This window comes from Budorcas taxicolor, chromosome 3 (genome assembly GCF_023091745.1).
Source record: "Budorcas taxicolor isolate Tak-1 chromosome 3, Takin1.1, whole genome shotgun sequence".
NCBI classification, from domain to species: domain Eukaryota; kingdom Metazoa; phylum Chordata; class Mammalia; order Artiodactyla; family Bovidae; genus Budorcas; species Budorcas taxicolor.
In genome coordinates, this window is record NC_068912.1 from 100,003,522 (window position 1) to 100,022,338 (window position 18,817).

At 46.3% G+C, this 18,817-nt stretch overlaps 2 protein-coding genes across 4 annotated transcripts in view; one reads left to right on the top strand and one right to left on the bottom strand.

The window, feature by feature from the left end:
* Positions 1-155: 155 nt before the first annotated feature.
* Positions 156-18,731, top strand: LRRC41 (leucine rich repeat containing 41). 3 transcript variants are annotated; one of them, XM_052637093.1, is made up of 11 exons: positions 892-912; positions 2,451-2,556; positions 4,149-4,235; positions 5,015-5,085; positions 11,452-12,598; positions 15,418-15,678; positions 16,622-16,786; positions 16,879-16,977; positions 17,514-17,636; positions 17,863-17,938; positions 18,035-18,731. In XM_052637093.1, the coding sequence occupies exons 4-11, from the start codon at positions 5,059-5,061 to the stop codon at positions 18,252-18,254; spliced, it is 2,118 nt and encodes a 705-aa protein (XP_052493053.1). In that variant the 5' UTR covers positions 892-912; positions 2,451-2,556; positions 4,149-4,235; positions 5,015-5,058; the 3' UTR covers positions 18,255-18,731. The 3 variants fall into 3 exon arrangements, with proteins under 3 accessions (XP_052493052.1, XP_052493053.1, XP_052493055.1); XM_052637092.1 differs by lacking the exons at positions 892-912; positions 2,451-2,556 and adding an exon at positions 156-354; XM_052637095.1 differs by lacking the exons at positions 892-912; positions 2,451-2,556 and adding an exon at positions 3,543-3,725.
* RAD54L (RAD54 like) overlaps positions 6,436-18,817 on the bottom strand; it is a 38,266-nt gene continuing 25,884 nt past the window's right edge. The window contains exon 19 of the mRNA XM_052637096.1: positions 6,436-6,509. The gene's annotated coding sequence lies outside the window, so the exon portion shown is untranslated. The remainder of the gene's footprint in view (positions 6,510-18,817) is intronic.

Genomic DNA, 18,817 nt, shown 5'->3' on the forward strand with positions numbered 1-18,817 from the left:
TTTCTAAGAAACTTGGGAAGTATGCAAAAATACTTGATATTCTTTTAGCGCAGTTCCCAGTCTTCCCCACATCGTCGATGGAACCGTCCTAACTGCTGACCTTTTCAAGATGGCGGTCCGAGACTGCTACTCGCGGACTCGCGCACCTCCCCAAGATGGCGGCGCCCGAGGCCTGGCGCGCCCGGAGTTGCTGGTTCTGTGAGGTAGCGGCAGCAACGACCATGGAGGCCACGTCCCGGGAGGCGGCGCCAGCGAAGAGCTCGGCCTCGGGCCCCAGCGCTCCCCCCGCCCTGTTCGAGCTGTGCGGGCGGGCGGTGAGCGCCCATATGGGGGTTCTGGAAAGCGGGGTGTGGGGTAAGTCGCGGGATGAGGGGCTACCTTTGGCAACGAACGGAGGCGGCCCAGCGGCCGGGGGGCGCGGGGGGCGAGGCCAGGAGGCCTGGGGCAAGGCCCAGCTCTGGGCACTGGAAGTCAGGCCTTCGGGTCGGAGCAAGAATTCTGTGACTGGCAGGACTGGGCACAGTAAAGACGGAGACCAAACTGGCAGGTGGACCCGCACCGCGGCCTGGCTGGGGGGCTCGGGGGGCGAGGCCAGGAGGCCCAGTCTGGGGTGAAGCGGGCAGAGCCCGGGCGACAAGAGGCAGGGCTGACTAGCCGGGCCTTGGTCACCGAAGTGACACTCGGACTGGGTCGGGCTGCAGAACCTCGGATGTCGAACGGACGGGCAGCGATGGCACTGCTACTTGGGGGCGGGGGCCGAGGCCTGGAGGCCCGGCCTAAGGCCAGGAGGCCAGGCCCAGGGCAACGTAACCAGACTGACGGCGCGCGGCCTCCGCTGTCTGCCTGACAGACCGTGGGGGCCGGGACTGTGGAGGCCAAGCCGCTGGGCGAGGACAGCCAGCGGACTGGAGAGTGAGGGGATGGGGCTGCGGGAGACGCCGAAAGGCTCGGGGCGCCAAGGCCTTTCTGACGGCCCGGGGCTGGAGGGAGCGAACTGACTGACGGCCAGGGCCTCGGGTACCAAGCTGAGTGGAGCGACTGACTGACGGGCAGGGCTCGGAGCGCCGGAGGCCGCTCGGATTGGCCGGAGCGGCGAGGAAGGGCCAGAAGCGGGTGAAGGGAGGCCCGGAGCGGGTCGGCAATCGACTGAGGCGCGAATGACGGACAGGCGGGAAGGGCCACGGAGGCCCCAGGCGCGGCGAGGGCCTGGGGAACCCGAACTGGGAGGGGGCGCGGCGCCGCTTGGGGGCCTGGGTCCGGGTGGAGTGAAAGAAGGCCCGGGGCCTGAGAGCGGCCGGGACCGCCAGGCCCGGCCTGGGTTGAGGGCACCCAGGCTGAGTAGCAGAGGCGGGTGGCCGGGGGCACTGGGATGAGGGCCTGGGACGGTGAGCCGAATAGCCTGTCGGGGGGCCTGGCAGTACAGCGGCGGCGGGGCAAGCCGAGTAACGGAGAGGCCTGCAGGCGGATGGGCGCGAGGAGGCCGGGCCATGGGGTGGGTACTGCTGGTGGCAGCCAGGCAGCTGAGGAGGAAAACGCGGGTGGACGATAGTGAGTGGGCACGGATAGTGAGTGTGAAAGAGAGGAAAGTGAGCTCTGGGGGTAGGCCTGCCTGCCTGGGCTGAGGCGGCCTTGGGCCTGACAGACTGCTGGTGCGAGGGGGTGGGGCCGGAGGCCTGGGCTGAAGTTGGGTGAGGAGATCTCAGGCCAGGCCAGGCCGAAGGCCCCGGGACGGGGGAGGGGATGGCAGGAGAGGAGGCCCTAGGCCCTGGCGGTGAGTGGGTCTAGTGTAGGCCTCAGGGAGTGTGGTGGTGTCTTTGCCTGGAGGAAGGCCTGAGGAAGGCCTCCCGTAAGGTCAGGAGTCGGGGCTTAAGGTCCTCGGATGGGGGATTTGGATTACACCCTGAGGAGGCCGATGTGGAGAAAAGACCCTGAAATTTGGAGAGCTGGACTCAGGAATAAGCCCCAAAGCTGTGGAGTGGTTAAGGAGGTCCAAGGATGCAGGAAGGCCCTTGGTGAAGTGGGGGTGGGGCACCCTTCCTGAAGAGGCCCAAGTGTCTTGTCTGGTGAGGGAAGACTTGTTAGCAGTCCTCAGGCCTGGTGAGGGGGAGGGGATTGTGGAGGCCCTGGACCAACAACTAAAAAGAATAGGGTCAGGCTGACCCAGGGGGAATGGGAGAAAAGTCTCTGGATCTGGGCAGGAGACTCAGAAAAGTCCTGGGGAATTTGGAAGAAGATAGAGTGGATCTGGCTGTGTCAGCCTGGAACTTCTAAAATGCTAAACCTAAGAGGGACTAGGACTGAGGGTGAAGTTCCCAAGTTGGGAAGGCAAAGCATTAAAGATATGAGCTAGAAAGAAGAGACTCGGGTTCGATCTCTGGGTTGGGAAGATCCCCTGGAGGAGGAAACGGCAACTGACTCCAGTATTCTTGTCTGGAAAATTCTGTGGACAGAGGACCCTGGTGGGCTACAGTCCATGGAGTTGCAGGGTCAGACACAGCTGACACACACACACGAAAAATAGCGAGGAAGAGCCTGGCTTAAGAAGACTGAGGAAAGGTAGAGAAGAATTTGTGAATAATAGGGGATGAGAATGTCTGTGAAAGGGGATGGCTATACAGAGAGGAGCATATTGGAGGGACAAAGGAAGAGCTCCTATGGGCCTTGCCCAGGTGGACAGTCACACAGAAAGAGCTGAATCAAGTTAGGCCTCTTAGAAGGGCCAAGTAAGAGGCCTGCTAGCAGTGCTATTTTGGAGCAAGGTCTCAGTGTGGGCTAACAGCCAAGAAAGCCTTCCTGGAAGTAGTGCACTAGCATTTCTTTGTGTAGGGAGAGAGAAGGGGAAAATGAGTAGAGGCAGCAGGAAAGGATATAATGAGGAATAGAATAGGTATGTTATACCTTGAATGCCAAGATATGGAACTTGGACTTTATCTTGAATGCAGTAAAGGTATTTCATTAGTATATTAGCAAACGGAATTAATGCTCTTCTTCAGCGGGTACATTGAGTACCTACTATGTACAAAGAATTGTACTAAGCTCTTGGATATCAGGATTCAGTTACTGCACAAGTAAGGATAAAAGATCCTGGAATGTAAGTTTTAAAAGAATTTCCTTAGGTATCAAGATCTTAAAACTTGTTCTTGGCAGGACAGAGAAGCTTTTGACAGAATAGGAATAATAATAGCTAAAATTTAGTGAAATTATGGCCGGTACAGTCTTCAAGTCTGGTCTCTTCAAGTCTACAAGTATGGTCATCTTTAATTTTCACAACAATCTTAGTTATTATTATCTCCATTTTAAAATTAAGGAAATTGAGGCTCAAAGACATTAATTTGTCCATGAATTCATAATTAACTAAGTGATAACAATCAGTATTTCACCCAGTTTTGTCCCAACTCTAGAGACTATACCATTTAGCCACAATATTATAATGACTCTCAGATCTAGGGAAGTTAGCAGGAGCCAGTTTTGTTTTTAAGATATATTGAATTAAGAGTATAGAACCTAATTATTTCTATTCTTCATAGGAAAGTACTAGTTCAGGGTACAGTGGGAGCCCAAAGGATGGAAGTGGCCAGTCTGGAAGAGTGAGAAGGGAATTCAGAAAAGGCTTAGTAAAGGGCATGTGATACATGAAAGATGAGTAGTTGATACGCTGAAAATGGCAAGAACATTCCTGATGGAGAGAACAGCATAACAAAGGCACAGAGGCAGAAAGCAGGGAGGTAGGTAAATGAAAAAAGGTAGTTTAGTATGACTGAAGTATAGGGGGCAAAGCAGGGAGCTGGAGAAGTTAGTAGGGCTCAGATTATAAAGGACTTTTTAAAATCACACATATTCAATAGGACCTTTTAAATGCAGAATGGTTCATTATGCTTGGGCAGAAGTGAACTGCCAGCTCCTAAATGAGCCCATCTGTTTGCTTTGTGGGATTATCTCACCCTTGAAGATGTGCATGCCTCTGAAATTCCCGCTGCAAACTAAGTGTCTGAAGATAAGTGGACCAGAGTTTGAATTAGACTTAGGTTAGCTTCTAAAGATTCTACTTGTCAAATGAGAAGTCTGTCTTTCTGTTTTCCTTTCCAGTAGAATAAATAATGCTTGCAACCCTGGGAGAAAAAAGTAAATTTTGTGTTTGGTTTTTGTAGCCCTCCCAGGCCCAATACTTCAAAGCATCTTACCTCTGCTCAATATATATTACTTGGAGAGGATTGAGGAAACTGCCCTCAAGAAAGGTGAGTGTTTTTCTGTCTCTTTCTCAGTGATTGTAAGCAAGGCACCATGATGTTCTTCAGGTAAATATGACACTTGATACCTGCATAGAACTTCATGCTTTTCAAAAAGTACCCTCACACCTATTTTCTTATCTGATTTCTCAATGTCCTGTGAAACATAAAACAGGTATTTGATCCCCATTTTACTAATAAAAATGGAACCACAGGCACACCACAATTAAGAGCAAAGCCAGGTAGAACACAGATCTTTTGTTTTGGGCATTTTTGGTCTTGCCTCATGGCGTGAGGGATCTTAGTTTCCCAACAAGAGATTGAACTCAGGCCCTGGCAGTGAAAGCACCTAGTCCTAACCAGTGCACTGCCAGGGAATTCCCAAGCCCAAATCTTTTGAAATTTTAGTTTTTCTGTTTTATCAGACTACCTCCTAAGCTCCTCATTAAATACATGTTAACAGCTAACATTCATCCTTGTCTCAAGCACTGATTTAGGCACTCTATCTGGAGAAACTTATTTAATATTTTCATCAATTCTGCAAGATCACTATTATTAACTACATTTTGTAGATAATGAAACTGAGGTACAGAAAAATTAAGTAACTTGCTCAAGGTCACACAGCTAGACTGTTCTGCTGTTTAAACCCAGTCTGTCTTTAGAGCCAGTGCTCTTTACCAGACTGCCATATTGCTCCTGTGTACCTAGAAAAGGACATTAAAAGGCTGATGTACTTCAGTCATGGAGACCAAGGAGTAGCCAAGTAAATGTGATATTTCTCTCTACAGGCCTCTCCACTCAGGCCATTTGGCGCCGACTATGGGATGAGCTGATGAAGACAAGGCCTTCCAGTTTGGAAGTAAGTTAAGGCATCAGGTAGAGCTCTGGCCTGACTTTGCACGGTGAAAGCAGGAATAGCACACAAACACAAGCTGGGTACTGGTAAAGTGCAGGGGCAGGCATGGGATGAATTTGAGAAGAGGACTCCAAGGGCTTGTCACAAAGTTCTTTCCTGTTTAACATTCGTCACTGACTTGCTTGTTCACCATGTTTGCAGGTGACATAAAACAGGGAAAGATAGTGATCATCTTGGATGGCAGAACCTGGTTTCAGGTCTTGATAGGGCTGGAACAATGGCCAAACCTAACAGGATGAAATTGAACAGAATAAACCAACTCTTGAGTCTAAAAAATTCCAATTTCATGACCTCAGGGTAGTGGGTGGAGGGGTCTGACTTAGCAGCAGCTAGTATAAAAAACATTAAGGGGGTTTAGTCTACAGTGTGCTGAAACCACTCATATAATGACTGTATCCTGAACTGTGTGAACTAATATAACTATAATGTAGACCTCAGGACATGGGGGATGATAGACCTGCTTGACTCTGCAGTGGTCAGGCTATCCCTGGAGTATGGAGAAAGAAGTCAAAGCCACATCTTGTGAGTCACATTTGGAAGACTGGAGATGTTTTTCCTGAAAAAGAGAAGACTTGAGCAATATGAACTGTCTTAAAATATCTGAAAGAGGGATTAATAGGTTTGTTCTGGGTGGAAGCTAAAGGAAGATAAATTTTTGCTAAGCTGAATGTAGAATTTTTAAACTGTGAGCTTATTGGTGATGAAACAAGCTAATTCCAGAGGTAATAAGCTTCCCATCACTAAGTGTTTATAGAGTCTAGATAACCACCTGACACAAGGGTATTGTAAAAGAAATTCAGCATTGTTGGAGATGTTGGACAAGATGACTTTTAGGACTCCTCTTAGCCCTAAGATTCTATTATTCATTGGTTCAGATATAACTCAACGGAGCTCTCATCTCTGTTGCTGCTGCATAATCAGGTGACAGGGCAGACTAAGTTCAATAAACATTTACTCCAGCTTACCACATACCATGTTTTATGCTAAATATTTTAAGTACAGACATAATCCCTAGTCTTGAGAAACTATCAGTTTACTGGGGAAATCTGCAAACAAATACATCATGTATGGCAGGGCAAGTCAGATGACTGAGTGTAGCAAGGAGGTTGAAGGAAAAGAGAACAAGAAAGCCTTTCCTAGGAAGTAATCATTTGAATTGGGTGTTACATGGTGAATGAGGCCAGATGACAAGACGACAAGCTCTTATCAGGAACTGCAGATGTATTTTGTGAGTATACACTAGGTTCAGCAACATTCAGCTCCATCTCCTTCAGCTTCCCACTTCCAGATCTAGATGCAGTCCCTGGCGTTCAGCACAGACACTGAGGGCCAACGGAATTATCAGGCGTTATGTATAGGATTTAGGCCTTAAGAGGAAGAGAAGTGGACACAAGAATGTTAGAAAATGGAAATAGCTTTCTGCAATCTTTAAAGAAACATGATTCACTCTGTCACTGTTTCCCAAGTAGTATGGTTGACTAGGAAGTGATGGAGATTGCAGTATCTTTCTCTTCGAGAAAGATTTTTCCATTACCTCAAGCTTCCTGGAAAGAAATGTCCGTTTGTTAGCTGTTTCCTTGTCTCAGAGTATTTCAGAATATTTAGGAAGCCCCAGGCCTGATGGCCTCACAGTCAGCTACACAAAGGTCTTAACTTGGAACATATCCATTTCAGAGAGTGTCTTCTTCCACTTCCCACTTTTGCGTAACAGTAACCTTCACTTCATTCATAATCAAAAAGTTACTGAGTTACTGTACAGTTCCAAGCACTATGCTAGGTTCTAAGTATACAGTGGTACGCAAGATAGACACAGCCCTATTATAAAGCAGTATTTCAAACTGTGTAGTACATGTGTATATTAAGAGATCTGTTTCTAAAATAGATATTCTGGAAACAAAGTAATGAGGAAATAAAGGATTATTCAATAAATGGTTCTCTAGTAATTGGTTAACCATCTGGAAAAAATAGTTAAGAGTCTTGTTTGGGAAAAACCAACACAATTCTGTAAAGCAACTGTCCTTCAATTAAAAGATAAATTTAAAATAAAAAAAAGAGCTTCACTTTACAGTATACTCAATTTCTATATGCAAAACCAATACAATATTGTAAAGTAGCCTCCAATTATAATAAATAAATTTATATTAAAGATTACTTTGTAGAAAGTAAAAGCACAAAACAAGTTTTAAAAATAAAGGTGACTGGTTGTCTAGTCTCAGGGTATAGTGCTAGTAAATGGGTAGAACAACAACAACAAAATATATAGACACATTTGGCCACATAAAATGCCAACGCTTTAAACACAATTTAGTGAAAGATTCTCCAGGCCAAGAATACAGGACTGGGTTGCCATTTCCTTCTCCAGAGCATCTTCCCAACCCAGGGGGATGGAACCCAGGTCTTTGCAGGCAGATTCTTTATTGGTCTGAACCACCAGGGAAGCCCAAACACGATTTAAAAGGTGCATAAATTAGGAAATTATGAATGTTTGCACCAATATTTGCAAAATAAAAGGATACAGAGAATAAGACAAAGGCAAACAGTAAAATAAAGATTTGCATAAGTCACAAAGTATACCAAAATGTTCAATTTCATTAATAATAAAAAATGGGAAAGTAAAATTCTACCTCTTTATAAGAGATAATTCCAGGGGTGGACAGAACTTGCATTTTAATATGTTGTTGGCAGGAGCAGAAATGCTACTTCTTGTAGGTGGGTAATCTGATGATAACTGTCAAGAGTCTTAAAAAAATGCTCAAATTCAACTAAAATTATATTTTATGGTATATAAAAACTGAGATACTCATGAAGATTTCCAGATGTTCATTATAGCAAAGTTATAAACAATTTAAGTATTCAATAATATAAAAATTATTAAACATAGTACATCCATATTTTCAAAATTATTAGTCATTCTAGAAATAGTTAAATACATAGTGGTAAAAATGTTTAGTGATGTGGTGGTATAATCTTTTTTTTAAAAAAAAGCCCAGAATTTGAAACTGTTCAGAATTGTCTCAGTGTTATAAGCACAAATACTTATGGCTTGTCACATATACACTCCAAAAAGTTTACACATGATTTTTTATTTGCTTCCATAAAGTATCCCTGTTATCAGAAAAACAATGGACAATATATAGTTTGAGTATGGCTCTCAAAGTTTAGTATAAGAAAATATTTAGCTCTCCCTGGTTTGTACACACATTTTTTCCTGACCAGTACCTGAGCTACCAGCCCATTGTGGATGGGCCAAGGATTAGTTGTGTTGGCAAGCAAATGCCACTTCACCTTTTTGATGGTTTGTCATTTCCCAAAAGAAAATATTCAAATTACTTTGCATTGTCTGAACTGTAGTGTACAAGTCCACAAAATGAGTAGTTTGGACTACTTAGGTGTCTCAGGTTATTTTTCAGCTTTGAAATTTTAGCATAGAATCTTGTACAAGGTGGTGATGGAATAAAGTGACAGTAAGTTGCTATTTATGCATTAATTCATCAAAAAGGACCCATTGAGTTGTCAGCTAATTTTTTTACACATTTGATTTTCATAATTCTGTCATGTAGGTATAGTTATCTTCCTCAGTTTATGTATGATGAAACACACAGAAAGAGGAAAAGTGATTTGCCTAAAAGTTTCAGTTTGTGAATGGCAGACCTATCCAATTGTGGCAGCCTGGCCCTAGAGCACATGCTCTTAATCACTATGTCATGTTGCTTTCACTGGTTATCACAGGTCTGAGGTGTTCCAATTTCAAGTATTCTCTCCCATTGTCTTCATGAACCAATAAAATGTCTGAAAAACCCACGTAGTTATCTAAAGTTCATCTTCTACCTGCCTGTAGTTGGAAACTTACACCTTGATTTTCACACTTGTCCATTATCTTAGCCCCAGATTTCATAGTAACCATCTACTTCACTTGTGAAGTTAAAGCCTTGCTAGGGTTATCTGCAAGTATCTTTCAAGATTGTGTAGGCCAGCAAATATGTGAAAAATGTGTTGAGTGAGGATGGATTGAAGGATTCAGGAATACCTTCTTTACTTCCATTAAGGCTAAGTATTGATTTGGTTGCCAGGTATTTTTTCCTGCTCCCCTCATGCCCCACACTGCTGCTGGAGGGGTCTTTTTATTGCTGCCATCCAGTTAGCTCAAACATGAAGACATTCGTGATTATTACAGCACTCTCAGGGAACAGCTCCAGCAAAGGGAATGACACTTTTGCCTGAGAATAGGAGCCTACCTCCTGACAAGAACCTCTTTTGAGGGTCAATCTGGTAGAAGGAATGCATGGAGGTAGGGTAGAAGCCAAAAGGAGTGTCTTATTTTTAGATGTGAGGAACCTCAGGCCCCTACCTTTGCTTCAGGCTAAATAAGCACCCTGCTTAACAGGCTTTACCTCCATTAAGTCCATTTCCCATGTAGGGTAATTATCATCAACAGTAAAGTTACATTTTGTATTTTACAGTTTATAAAGTGCTTGAATTTACACTTACACTCATTTGATCTTTACAACAAACCTCTGAAAGTGATATTATCCACATTTTACAAATGAAGAGGTTGAATATGTGGCAGAGCTGGCACTGTTCAGTCATCAGACTTTCCATGCACCTTAGGAAAGAATGGGGATTTAGAGAACTATTTGCCTTTTGAGGTAGGCAGGTCCTTTTGAGGTAAGTAGCAGTAGTTCCTAATCTCTGATATATACATCAGAATCATCTGGGGGGAGATTTGAAAATAAAGATGCTTGGATCTTAGATGTAATCACCAAGTCTGGGTACATGGCATATGAATTTTGGAGAAAAAGTCCACAGTAAATTTCATGTATTCCAAAGATTAAAAATCACTTGTGTTTAGAGTTCTAAATGTATCAGAGAAGGCAATGGCACCCCACTCCAGTACTCTTGCCTGGAAAATCCCATGGACAGAGGAGCCTGGTAGGCTGCAGTCCATGGGGTCGCTGAGAGTCGGACACAACTGAGCAACTTCACTTTTACTTTCCACTTTCATGCACTGGAGAAGGAAATGGCAACCCACTCCAGTGTTCTTGCCTGGAGAATCCCAGAGATGGTGGAGCCTGATGGGCTGCCATCTATGGGGTTGCACAGAGTTGGACACGACTGAAGCGACTTAGCAGCAGCAGCAGCAGCCTGGTGAAGAGTAGCCTCATATCCATCTAAATATTACCTTGGAGAAAACTAAGACTTGGTCCCTCCTCTCCAGGAATTTCTGATCTGGTTGGGATGAGACATGATGTACACAGGCAGAGTGACAATACCATGAGACATATTTACCATTGTCTAAAGACATGAATAGTTGAGAATGAGTTCCAAAACTAGGTGGAGTAGAAAGGGGGGCCAGTCAGTGAGATCTACAACCTTACGGAGAAATGAACAGCCTCAAAGAGCAAAACGTTGATAGGTCCTTTCAGGAAGTCTGTTTGACCAGGCAGTGGAGAGCACTTCTGGCAGATGTAGGAAGGGACAAAGGCAGGTTTGGGTCCATGAGGTGACCAGTTTTGCCAAAGCAAAGCTTTCATGAGCAAGTGGGAGATACAGCTTCTGGGGTAGGCAGAGGCCATATTGTGGACAGCTTTCCCTGCCAGGCTGAGGAACTTCAAATGTGCTGCTGCCCTGATCCCCTTGGCAGTGGGGATTTCAATAGGGGTATTGGAGAACAATATAATCAGAGTTGTTTTTAAATACAAAGATTAAACCCAGTGGACTTGTGCAAAAGTTTGGGAAGGGAAACAAGGAGAGCAAGCAGGAAGCTAATGAAGTACCAGATGTTAGGTAATAAGGGGCTGAACAAAGGTGGCAGTGATAAGAATGAAAAGGTAGGATCAGATTCTAAAAATAAACATGAAATAACACAAGTATTTCACTCGAGACACATTTTGATAAAACTGTCTCTGGTCTGGAACCAAATTTCCTGGGTTCAGGTTTTTTTTTTTTGCTGCACCACACAGCTTGTGGAATTCTTACTCCCCAACCAGGGATTGAACCTGGGCCATTGGCAGTGAAAGCTCAGAGTCCTAACCACTGGACTGCCAAGGAATTATTCCCTCCTGAGTTTCAAATCTTAATCCTACACTTAATTATATAACCACAGGCAATAACATTTGTGCCTTGTTTTTCTTACCTGTAAATTGGATCTAATAGTAATATATACCTCAAAGATGTGAGGATTAAATGAACTTGTATGTTATTTAGAACATTACCTGGCTTAGTAAATAGCTAGCTATTGGAAGGAAGGAAACTGGATCCCATGGGTAGCACTTAGTATCACAGCTGTCTGGAATGTTCTCTGCTTTTCAGAGCGTGACCTGTTGGCGAGCCAAGTTTATGGAGGCCTTTTTTTCCCATGTTCTACGTGGGACCATTGATGTGTCTTCTGACAGGCGTCTTTGTGACCAGCGCTTCTCACCTCTCCTGCATAGCTCCCGCCATGTCCGGCAGCTCACCATCTGCAACATGCTGCAGGGTGCAACTGAGCTGGTGGCCGAGCCTAACCGCAGGGTTCTGGAGACCCTGGCCAGTTCCCTGCACACCCTTAAGTTCCGCCACTTGCTGTTCTCCGATGTGGCTGCTCAGCAGTCACTTCGGCAGCTGTTACATCAGCTTATTCACCATGGGGCTGTCAGCCAGGTGTCACTGTACTCCTGGCCTGTGCCCGAGTCAGCCCTTTTCATTCTTATCCTCACCATGAGTGCTGGCTTCTGGCAGCCAGGCCCTGGTGGTTTGCCCTGCCGCCTCTGTGGAGAGGCCTCCCGAGGCCGGGCCCCATCCCGAGATGAAGGGTCGCTTTTGCTGGGCTCCCGCCGGCCTCGCCGAGATGCTGCTGAGCGTTGTGCTGCAGCTCTGATGGCCTCCCGGCGTAAGAGTGAAGCCAAGCAGACGGCAAGAGCTGCACCTGCCACTCGGGTAACACGCCGGAGCACACAGGAGAGCCTGACGGCAGGCGGCACAGACGCTAAGAGGGAGCCACTCCCTCCAGCCACCTCCCATGAGGCTCCTGGCACGAAACGCCCACCTTCTGCTCCAGCCACCACTTCCTCTGCCTCTGCTTCCTCTTCTTCCACATCCTCATCTAAACGGGCTCCAGCCAGCTCAGCCCCACAGCCTAAGCCCCTAAAGCGTTTTAAGCGAGCTGCAGGGAAGAAGGGTGCTCGCACCCGTCAGGGGTGTGGCGCAGAATCTGAAGACCTGTATGACTTTGTTTTCATTGTGGCGGGTGAGAAAGAGGATGGGGAAGAGATGGAAATTGGAGAAGTGGCTTGTGGAGCTTTGGATGGATCAGATCCCAGCTGCCTGGGGCTTCCAGCACTGGAAGCCTCCCAACGATTCCGCAGCATTTCCACCTTGGAGCTCTTCACAGTTCCACTCTCCACAGAGGCGGCTCTGACACTGTGCCACCTGCTGAGCTCCTGGGTGTCTCTGGAGAGCCTCACACTCTCCTATAATGGTGAGTGCCCTGGAGGGCTGATTTGGTCTCCCAGCAGCACCAGCTGTGCCCAACCCTGTCGGGGGCTGGCGGGGCGGGGTGGGGGGCAGGCGGATAGGGGATATGATCAGGAAACCAGAGATGTGGCCCTACCCACTTCAGGGAAGAGACTTAGTGACAGGCTCATGCTACAGAAGATGGATATATGGTCTATGGCTTGATCTAGTTGGAAGCAGGGGCTCCTGAGGAGCAGTGAGAATCTGAAGTCTAGTTTAGATATGGTCAGCTAACCAAGGGCAGGTGGGAGAGTATAATGTATATAGGCCTAAGGAGAGGGCTGAGGTTGTATCTTACCTGTCATATCAATGGAGCTGTACAAAAAGGTGTGGGACATGTTTTTTTTAAAAAGATCAGACCAGCAACCTGCCTAACAGTCCTCAGTTCTTGCCTACCTTGTTGGGCCCAGCTAGCCAAACTTCAGTTCTGACTAAACCCAGGAATCTGCCTATGCTGCTGAATGCTGCTAAAGTCACACAATTGCAGACTGGTGTACTATATACATTCCTGGTCATCAACCTCATATGAACCCTGTTTGCAATGTCAGCTGCATTCCTACTCTACTACTTCCAAGTCCTTTCCTCTTTTCCTTTCTTAGCAAACCTCACCTGCTTCACAGAGAAGATAGAAGCCATCACACATGAACTCCTTCAACTTGTTAACCAACCTATAAACTTCTACATTTGCACTCTTCTCATCAGTGGGATAAATGGCTGTCCTGTCTAAGGCTAACTCATTTGCTTTTGCTCTGGATCCATACACTCACCTCCCTAGGAAAGCTTGTTTTTCAAATGCCTTAATAAGAACTTTTATATACTGCCTATTATGTGCCTGGCATACTTCAAATATTCTCAAAACTGGTTTAATCCTTAAAATTGTGAAGCCAAGTGACTTGCTCAGGATAAGTAGATAAATTATAGACCTAGAATTCAAACCCAGGTAACCTGGATCCAGACCTCATGCTTTTAAAGCACTAACTACTCAACGCTGCCTCTCTTCTCTGGATCAGGTATCCACCAAAAACCACCACCATACCTCTTCCATATATTCTACTTACGAACTACTGTCCTATTCTCTCCTGCCCTTCATAGACAACCTTAAGAGTTCTCTGTGCTTTCTTCTACTCACAGCCACTTCAGCCTTGCTTACATTCCCTCTACTGCATTGTGGACCTAGAGGTGACCCAGGTTAAGGTTATCTGTGTTGCTAAGTCCAATATATACTTTTTAGTCCTCATATTAATTCTTGACATCTACTGTTCTGCATTTTCTTCTTTACGTAATAGTCTCACTTCTACTACCTCTGACCTTTTCTCCCTTCTGGACATTATTTGCCCTAATATTCAGTTTCTCAAAGCTCTCCCACTTGACACATTTCTTGGACAATTTTGTCCATTTCCTTGATTTCAAAGGCCAACCATGCTGAAGACACCCCCATTTTGACATCAGCACCTGTCTTAACTCAGACCAGTTTTTCCATCTGACAACTAGGAATCACAGTATTTATAAACCACATTCCCCAAGCTGAATTCATCTTCTTCCTTCTGTTCTCAGTGACATCACAGATGATTCAGTTGCCTAAAAGAAACCTGGATTCTTACTCCACATAAAGATATATCTCTTACTCCACATATATTAAAGATACAAGTTATATCTTTACAATCTGTCAGAATCACTTATCGCCACATCCTTAAATCAGATTATCATTACTTCTCACCTGGATTCATCATTTCAGCAGTTCCTCCATACTCACCATAGTTGTTTATGCCACAATCAAAGTAATTTCAAAGTGCAAATCTGTAACTCATTCATCTAAAAATTCAGTGGCTTCTTGTCACCTACTTTTAAATTTTACTTACAGGGTCATTCATGTTCTTATCCCTGCTCACCTCTATAGTTGAATACTTCCCTCCCTCATACTTCACACACCAGCCAAATTGAGAATTTTTCAGTTCTTGGAACCTGCTACTTTCTCCTTCAGGTCTTGATATATCCAAAGTTTACTCTGCCAGTCACTCTTCTTCCACCTTTTAGCTTCTTTTATGTTTAGGACCTGCCTGGAAAGTCTTTACTGATGTAAGCTAGCCTGGGTGTTAAGTAGCCATCCTTTTATTTTCACAGTACTCTTATTTCCCCAGTTCTCATCCCATGCTTTTGTTATCAGGTAGGAACAAGATCTGCTGCTCATGACTTATCTAGCAAAAAATAAAAATAAAAACCCATTTACCAGGGGCTAGTTAAGGTTTAGTTAAATGAATCAACAGGAGCCTGCTCAGTCCAGAGATAAAGGTATGTAGCTTCCACAGGATTATTTGCTTTGTGGCATTAATTACCCTAACCTTTCTGGATCCTACTACTCCCTTCTGTGGGATATGGTTTTCTGCCCCATTCCCACCCAGTGACACTTTTAAAGTATTCCTTGTTGGATCACTGTCATTCTCCAGCTTAGTTTTAAATGTTACCCATGACCTACAGGAAAAGTTCAGAGGTCTCTGCTGTTGTCTAGGTCCATCATTCAGCTAGCAACCACATGCTGCCCCACATTCTATCATGTTTTGTGACTCTGGCCTGACTGATGCTTGAGGGTATGACCCAGTAGAGTAGACACCAGTCGGCTGGTTACCTGAGGAAAAAGCAAGACAATGGATGAATAATTGAGAATCATTGAAAATAATCTGATCCAAAGCTCAGATTTGGTAGTTTAATAGAAAATATCTGAAGTTGTCTCTCAATGTTATCCCTGATGTAACTCCCACGATTAACCCAATGTCTTTCCTGCCATAGGCCTGGGTTCTAATATCTTCCGTCTACTGGACAGCCTGCGGGCCCTGTCAGTCCAGGCTGGATGCCGCCTCCGTGCCCTGCATCTCAGTGACCTGTTCTCACCACTGCCCATCCTGGAGCTGACACGTGCCATTGTGCGAGCCCTGCCCCTGCTGCGGGTCCTCTCTATCCGTGTGGACCACCCCAGCCAGAGGGACAACCCAGCTGTGCCTGGGAATGCAGGGACCCCTAGCAACATAATTGGGGATGAGGAGATACCAGGTGAAGCATTGTGTGCGTGTATTTCCTCACAAATGTGCAGGTGTATTTGTGTGGGCCAGGCAAAGGTTTCTAATCCAGGTCTCTAAACCACCACATTCCTGGCTTATCTATAATTTGTTCCCTTTAGAGCCTGCTAATCTTAAAGATGGGCTTCCCTGGTGGTTCAGGTGGTAAAGAATCCTCCTGCAATGTGGGAGACCTGGGTTTGATCCCTGGGTTGGTAAGATCCCCTGGAGAAGGGAAGGCTACCCACTCCAATATTCTGGCCTGGAGAATTCTATGGACTGTAGAGTCCATGGGGTCACAAAGACTTGGGACACAACTGAGTGAATTTCAATTTTAAAGATAAACATGGGTTGGATAGATCTCAGACCAACACTAGCCTAGGAGGGAGTCACTAGCACATCTGTTCCATAAAGGGGTCTGAACCAAGAACCAAACTGATGAGTCCCCATGCTATATGTTCCCTTAGTTCCTACATGTCTCATATCCCACCATTCTGCATGTGCTAAGTTGGTTCAGTCATGTCTGATTGTTTGTGACTCCCACGGACTGCAGCCCACCAAGCTCCTGTGTCCATGGGATTCTCCAGGCAAAAATATTGGAGTAGGTAGCCATTTCCTTCTCCAGGGGATCTTCCCAATCCTGGGATCAAACCTATGTCTCTTATGTCTCCTGTATTGGCAGGCAGTTTCTCTACCACTGGTGCCACTTGAGCCCACCACTGTCCATACTCCTTTCTTATACTTGTGTCTGAGTAGTCTTCTTGGATTAAAAGCACCGTTAAGGGCAAGGACTAAACTGTGTATTAGCATCCTGCCAGCGTATATAGGCACTCAAGGACAAGTAGATTTTTCAGTGAATCCCTTAAGGACAGGATGAGACCGCAATGGGAGTGAAGTAGATATGACCAGTTGGAATCTTCTCTTCCTACCATATCCAGAAAACTGCCTGGAACAGCTGGAGATGGGATTTCCACGGGGAGCCCAGCCAGCCCCACTGCTCTGCTCTGTACTGAAGGCCTCAGGTTCTCTGCAGCAACTGTCCCTGGATAGTGCCACCTTTGCCTCTCCCCAAGATTTTGGGCTTGTGTTGCAGACACTCAAAGGTATGATCCAGCTAGAATGATAAAGGGAAGAAAATAGAAGGGGACTTTGTTCTTTGGGAAAGCTAAGGTCCATGAACTTTCTCCCAATCCAGAGTATAACCTAACCCTAAAGAGGCTGAGCTTCCACGACATGAATCTGGCTGACTGTCAGAGTGAGGTGCTCTTTTTGCTACAGAATCTGACTCTTCAAGGTAAGTTCTTCATCTAGAACCCAGGGACTCATTGGTCCTCACCGCAGAACTGCCACGGTCTCACCGAGTCAACAAGCCACTGTTCTTGTCTTAGTCTTACGTCCTCATAACTATAAAATTATAGAACCTACATCACCTTCCTTCTAGATGGTCCCCAGTCTAACCATTCCTATCCTAAACATGGGAAATTAGTCACTTGTAGATTACCTCACGTAAAAGTATTCTTTTTTTGCTGACAGAAATGGTGGTGGTGGGAAGGGACAGATGTGCTATCAGGCCCCCCTCAGAGACTTGTCACTAATGTCCACCCCTGCATAAAAGGGAGTGAATGGAGAACTGTCCATCTAGAGTCTCCACATAGGCTCAGTCTCTGGCTTGAATCCTGACTTAGCTGCAACCTTGCTGAGGATTTGGACAAATTATTTTCTCTTGGGACTCTCTAAAATGCTTATAACCCTTTTTAAGGCCCTGGGGGCAGGTGGGACAGCACCAGTTCTCAGGCTGCCACCAGAACTTGTTCCAATTTTTCTTTACAGAGATTACCTTCTCCTTCTGCCGTCTGTTTGAGAAGCGCCCAGCCCAGTTTCTGCCCGAGATGGTTGCTGCTATGAAGGGCAACTCCACATTGAAGGGCCTCCGGCTGCCAGGGAACCGCCTGGGTGGGGACAGGGCCCTGAGGAGGGAGAGGGGGAAGGAGCCAGTCCTCTGACCTAGAAACTCAGTGGGTGAAGGCACAGACCTCTCCACTGGGAAGACAGGGGTTGGGATATACAGTTGTGCTGGGGCTTTAGGAGGCTGGGCTTCTCTCCAGCCAGAATTGGGTTGGGATACCTTTGTTTCCTATTCTGGGGTGAAGGTGATGAGCATTTCTCCCCATCTCCCCAGGGAATGCTGGCCTACTGGCCCTGGCAGATGTTTTCTCAGAAGATTCATCCTCCTCTCTCTGTCAGCTGGATATCAGGTACCCGTGGGGGTGGGAAATGACAAGGGATAAAGCTGCAGGGACACAGACCAGGGATTAATTGATTGCTGAGTTTCTGATCTTCACCCCTACCAGTTCCAACTGCATCAAGCCAGATGGGCTTCTGGAGTTTGCCAAGCGGCTGGAGCGCTGGGGCCGTGGGGCCTTTGGTCACCTGCGCCTCTTCCAGAACTGGCTGGACCAGGATGCAGTCACAGCTAGGGAAGCCATCCGGCGGCTCCGGGCCACCTGCCATGTGGTCAGCGACTCGTGGGACTCATCGCAAGCCTTCGCAGATTACGTCAGCACCATGTGATGGGCCCATGCCTCACAGGCCCATGCTCGGTACCATCAGCTTGTAGGGGCTGAGGCGTGGGCTGCCCAGAACTCCCAACCACCAATTCTGTCTTTCTCTTTCTGCTACCTTTTTTCTCTTTTTTCCTTTTTCCCTTGCACTGAGGTCCTGGAGGCCTTGATGGGGCCCAGCTAAGGCATTCCCACACCTGGGTTTGGAGCCTTTGGCTTCCTTACCCAGTACCCTGGGGCCAGGAGGTTTCAGTGGTCATCAGTCACTGAGGACAGCCCCCGACCCCTTCCCTGCCCCAGGGTTCCTGCTTTCCTTTCTCAAGCAGGTACCCAGGCTTTAGTGAAGGACAGGAGTGCCCATTACCAGGCCTCTCCTCTCTGCTGGGCTTACCATGCTGCTTCCAGGCCTCAGTCCCTTTCATACCTTTATTCCTCTCTTTTTTTTAACCAAAATTTTTCTTATAAAATAAATTTTGGGCAAACATCACGTAGCCCTTCTTGATTTTTCTCTCAGAGAACAAAATTCAACAGTGCCCTATTGGGCAGGGCGTCCCCTTTCCCCATCTCTTTCCT